The following is a 5,623-nucleotide window of genomic DNA, read 5'->3' as shown; positions in this document are numbered from 1 at the left end:
GTTCCTCTGTATTGAATCCATGTGTTGCTGCCATGCAAACATCATGGTTCTCATCGGGGAAGCCTTTGGGTTGTTTGGCTTAGATCAGGAGTTGACAACAGTTTTGACCAGAGTGCCAAAAACACCCCAACCTCAATTTGCACCAGCAAACTTTCCCCTACTCCCCCTCTCCCTCCTGGGGCTGGCAAATGCTGTTATCCCACTCTGCAGGGATGGGGCAACAGACAGAGCACTGTGGGAGGCTGGGCAACAGAGACCCTCCCACAGAATTATGGTGCAACGTACATGTCACATGTAGCACTATAAAATGTAGTGCTACAGAGAAGTCCCTGCCTAGCTCAAATGCCCCCAAATTTGGATTAACAACATTATATTTATCTTCATGAGGCATACCAAATTTCAAAATAAACAATCAACCTGTGGGTATCCAGGCAGTTGGAAGAGATGACTTTTAAAGAGAAAAGGGCTTTCAAGGAAGTGTGAAATAGCACACCATGATACTCCTAGCTACATGAAAATGTCCCATTGATTTTAACAGAGCCAGAACCAATTCCTGTGCCCAAATTTTTTATATACATCTCTCTACCCCAATGTCAACAAACAAAAGCTTGTCAAATGCATCAGGCATATTTGTTCCCAAGACTTCATACCTCTCAGTACTTGCTGGGTATGTGCACAAAGGGGCAAGAGTTTCCCAAATACTGAATGAAAGAGACATCATAGGAATGACAAGTGCCCAGACGCTGCAGTATATACATGAGGAAAGCTGGAGAAGATCATACCCACTGCACACGTGGTAAAACTTCTCCCCCTGCATCCCAGTTACCACATGGGGTGTAGGTAGAGTGGCTCAAAGACCCTCAAAATCCCGTTTCCACAGAAACAGGCTCAGATGCAACCAGAGGTACTGCCCACCACCTTCATCCTATTGTTTATTCTAATACCTAGCCCCCTTTCCAGCATCCCTCTCCCAGTCACAAGCCTCCTCCTTTTTTCCTTTCCCCTTTCACTTCTTGCATACCTTCTCCATTTATTTTATTTTGCTTTGAAAATGGTTTGGGATCTTTCTGTGTTTTCTGATATACTGAGATTATAAAAGAATACAGCCCCTTTGATATAGGCAGACTGTAAATAGCAGGATGCTTTATTCTCCATTATCAACCTACCAAATGACTACTCAGGATCAGTTTACAAAACAAAACAAAACAAAGGCCGGTTGTAAGTCCAATTCAATAGTGACTGCATGTCCTTGAACCACCCAGGCTCCTGTGAAAACTGGCAGACTAAAACAGTGCCTTTCAACCTTTTTCAATTCAAGGAACCCCTCAAAATACCAGCTTTTAGCTTTTGCTCTTTTTTTACTATGGAAAAATAGGGCCATTACTTTGTTGCAAAGAACTCATAACAGGTTGGAATGATTTGGACACAGTGGATTCCTATCTGAAGTCTCCAGATTTATCTTGTGAATCACATGTAGGTGTTTGAACATTTAACAGTGATAATATTGTGCCACACCCTTAAAATGATCTTGGGGTACCCCAAGTGAGAATAACTGGAGTAGATGTTCTTTTGACTACTCCCCCCACCTCCCCATCAACACCCTATATTGAGCACCATACTATTTACTGGATATCATTTTCAATTTTACTTCCCCAACAGGTTGCAAGTGCCATGGACCATATGAAGTTTCAAGCAACTGAAACATGCACAAATGTTTTAAGTGTCTCCCTATCTTCTGAAAACTGAATAGAACCAAAGAAGCTGCAGTAGCAGAGTACAACCATCACTTCCCCAGAAAGGCTGCATATTCTGCTCCTCAAAGGGCACAAGACTTATATAGACTGAGTCTTTAAACCTACCAACCTGGGCCATATGCAAAAATATCTTTTAAACTGTGGTATTGGAGTAGAAAGGCTGAATTAAAAATGTCTTCTTTATGTGTGAATCACACGAGTCAAAAATAGTAGATGACTGTTGGATGGTTCAGCCCCTATACTACATGAGCAGTGAGAGGCTCAGAAATTATGCCTCTCTGACCTTTAAGCTAAATATGCCTCTTGAGCTTGGCCAAAAATGAAGCTAAGAGGAAGAGTGAATGATATATAGACTTCATAGGCAGTATTCTAAATTTAGCAAGTGTCATTTTATTCCTTTGTTTTGAGATAACTTAATCAGTTGTACAAATTGTCTGATGAGTGCAACAACAATCCGCAGTCACATTTGGATAGCATGTGGGGTTTCCTCCACCCCTCCCCTTTAAAAAAAAAATCTCCAAAGATTACTAGATACTACTTAATTATAAATAAAGACAGTTCTATATTTAAGTAAATCAAGCATTTAGACCCAAAACAGGTTTTGGGCTGTATGTTCCATTTGGTGGCTCTCAGATTAATTCTCAACATTTAGGTTGCTATTCTCCTAGCAATGTAGAAGCAAAAAAATATTCTCAGAGAAAATTTGAGGCAATTTAATACATTAAAAGGACTGTTGAAGGTGGGTGGGGTTGAGCTGTATTACAACTCACTTATAAGGATTGGCGTAAAAGTGCAGTATGCAACAATAGGCTTCCTGAATCATCACATAGTTGGTTCATGGCATGTTAAGCAACTCTGTCAGACCAGAATATTTCATCATGCCTACAGCAGCAAGTGCATGTGAAAGGAACTTCTGACCCAATTAATTATTTATTTTCTTTAAATGTACTATTTTTCCTGTTGAACAGGGTCTGTTTGTTTTTTATTTGACCTACATAGGAAGACTGCTCAGTGGTAGCACTGTAGACTAGCAGTGCTCAAAGCTTTGACCCTCCAGGCCAAATGAATGGTGCCTTCTGGCCCAGCACGCAGGGATCAGGCCCTGCACCCCATAATGTGACCAACCTAATGTGCAGGTTCACAACCTGTGGGGCTCCCCATGACCTCTGCAAGGTGGATAACAGTACTGGTGGCTAGATCTGACCCCTAAGGCCAGGGATTCAACACTTCTATTGCAACTAGCATTACCTTGAAGGAAGGGAAGGTGCAAATTAGGATTTCAAGCAGCCTTGTTATAAGTTTTGATAATTTTTCTTGCAGCTTCCAAGGAAAGACCCTGAGAAATTCAAGGTTAGCCCCTTATCAGTGTATTACACTGCAGACATCAATACAGATCAAACCTATATTAAAATCACCTTATATTCTAGATTTCACAGAGGAACGGACACCTGCATGAATGAAGCGTGCCCCCAGAGGCTGGGGGGGGCATGGCAACTGCCCACAGGTAGCGGCAGCAGCAGGGGGGAGGGGCGGCGGCTGGCAAGTGCCAACCGGCAGTCAGCGACCACCAGCAGACACCACCAGCAGTGTCAGCGGCAAGCGGGGGGAAAGAAGGTGGTGAGCAGTGACCTCCCACAGGTGCTGCAGGCAATGTCAGCAGTGCTTCTTTCAGGGGGTGCACCACCAGTATCAGGAGATGCACATGCACCCCCTACGCATCACCAATAGATACCTGTATTGCAGGTTAAGTTAGCCTATTCCTGAAATGTCTTTATCCTTACATATTTGATTGTAAATGGCCCATGTTAGAACCTTTAATTTTTCAAATAGTATTACTACATTCTACATTACAGTAAAAGCTGTATTATCTGGCACTTTACCATCCGGAACGCTTCATTAACTGGCCTCTGTTGTTACGACCATGGGTCTTCCAGTTTTGTCAAGTCCCACTTCCTCCTTGAGGACCATGGCCCGGGGCAAAGCAGCCTGCATGGGGCCCCCCGCCTCCCTCGGCACACTGATGCCAGGGAGTGAAAGCCCTGGTGCACCAGCAAAGATGCCTCCAACCCGCTGGAGATAAACTCTCAGATAACCAGCATATTTGACTAACCAGCACCCCCCAATTCCCCATGGACGCCAGATAGTAGTACAGTAAAAGCTCTGTTATTTTAAAAATAGTATTACTACAGCCTTTAGCATTAAACAGATGGTGACTCATCTAGGCATGGAAAAACTTTTCAGTATTATTTAGCATTTCTATTGCTAAATAAGTCAAACTTACCACCGTGCGTTGCTTGTTAGGCAAAAAAACCCGAATAGTACTGCTAGTCTTGGAGGTGTCTGAGAGTTTGCCATCATCAGATGCCCGGCGCTGATAACCAAACTGCTGAACAATAGTGGGCGAAATACAGTTCGATCCATCAAAGACAGAATCCTTGAATCCAAAACCATTACTGATGGTCTTCCAAGCTCCCTGAATATGCTCCATTGATACAGTCTAAGCAGTAACAAAATCTGCAATAAAACACAGGAAAAACATTACATCTTCAGTGTCAATTTTAAACAACGGGTATGGACAACAGGGATGAGAATAGTAAATGTTTAATTGTTTAATCCAGGGGTAAGCAAAGTTTTTGCCCGGAACGCAGAAAAAACCTCAATGTCTAGCTTGTAAGGTGCCGGAACGCCAGAAAAACAGAACTGGGGCAGGAGGTACATCGCAGAACACGCTACATATTAATATCATTAATAATCATAAATAGTTTTAGTAAATACCAGGTTTTCTAAAAATTGTAAACCTGGTGACAATAAATAAAACTTAACATACGTGTGCACACAAAACTAGACACACGCATGCAGACACAGGGCTAGGCTGCTGGGCCGCAGGACAAAGTCGAACCCAACAATGCCCTGGGCCTGTCGCAGCCCCTGTGCTTCTTTAGGAAGCTGGTGCTCAGGCTCCAACGTGGCTCACTGAGGCCCTGGCCCGCAGCCCACCCATAAGCCAGGTGCAGGGGCTGAGCTCAGAGCAGGGTGGGTAGTGGTGGTCCGGGCAGCACTGGAAGTGTGGCTATGCGGGGGTGGAAGGAGTATCAAGGCAAATTTTGGGGTGGCTATAGCCCCCTCCAGTGCTGTCCCTATGATCTCCAGGCCCCAGTCAGGCTTAGTGCCAGTGGCTGCTGTGCGCACCACTTGGTGGATGGCAGCAGAGGGGCCAGAACAAGGCCCAGGCAGGCAGGCTGGGGCAGCCACAACAGCAGTTCCTGGGGTCAAGGCAGCTGTCATGGCTGAACCCTTGCACCTGGGGTGGCTCCACCCAGCTTGTGCTGTGCCTGGCGTGCAGGGAGGCCAAACCCAGAGCTGGGAACCTCCCCAAGCCTGGCACCCTGCCCTGGCCAGGCAGTGTCCACTCATGCGGAGAGAAGCTGCGCCTCATCCCCACACAGTTGCGTGGGCAGGGCCAGACCCCACCTCAGGTGCCACTGGGCACCCCCGCCTGCCTACCGTGGCCTGAGCCCACAGAGGCCCATAGCAGCCACACTTCCCATCCAGCCCCTGCCTTCCCAAGGTGCTGGCCAGGCTGGCCTGCCTGTGGCACCTCCCCCCTGCACCTACTTCTCCATGCCACCTGGACCCTGCCCTGAGCACCAAGCCCCAGTGCTGCCCCCGCCTAAGTGGGACAGGGCATGCATCTGCCTGGGCCCAGGGCTTGCCCACCTGCTGGGAGCCTGCTGTTCAGCACCCCGCCCCTGCCCCCACGACGCCATGGCTCCCCTCCAGAAATCAGGCCAGGCTGGATGACACAGCCCAGGGACAGGGGCAGGGTCAACAGAATACCGACAGTGTCCCTGCCTGTGGTCTCCTGACTC

At 46.7% G+C, this 5,623-nt stretch overlaps 1 protein-coding gene across 1 annotated transcript in view; it reads right to left on the bottom strand.

Moving 5' to 3' along the window:
* Window positions 1-4,287, bottom strand: part of RAF1 (Raf-1 proto-oncogene, serine/threonine kinase) — a 92,494-nt gene extending 88,207 nt beyond the window's left edge. The window contains exon 1 of the mRNA XM_019505077.1: window positions 4,036-4,287. Within this exon, the coding sequence (XP_019360622.1) occupies window positions 4,036-4,242 (207 nt within the window). The 5' untranslated portion in view covers window positions 4,243-4,287. The remainder of the gene's footprint in view (window positions 1-4,035) is intronic.
* Window positions 4,288-5,623: the final 1,336 nt, after the last annotated feature.

This window comes from Gavialis gangeticus, unplaced genomic scaffold (genome assembly GCF_001723915.1).
Source record: "Gavialis gangeticus isolate Ggan-Ray unplaced genomic scaffold, GavGan_comp1, whole genome shotgun sequence".
Lineage (NCBI taxonomy): Eukaryota > Metazoa > Chordata > Crocodylia > Gavialidae > Gavialis > Gavialis gangeticus.
This window is presented reverse-complemented; position numbering and strand designations above follow the sequence as displayed.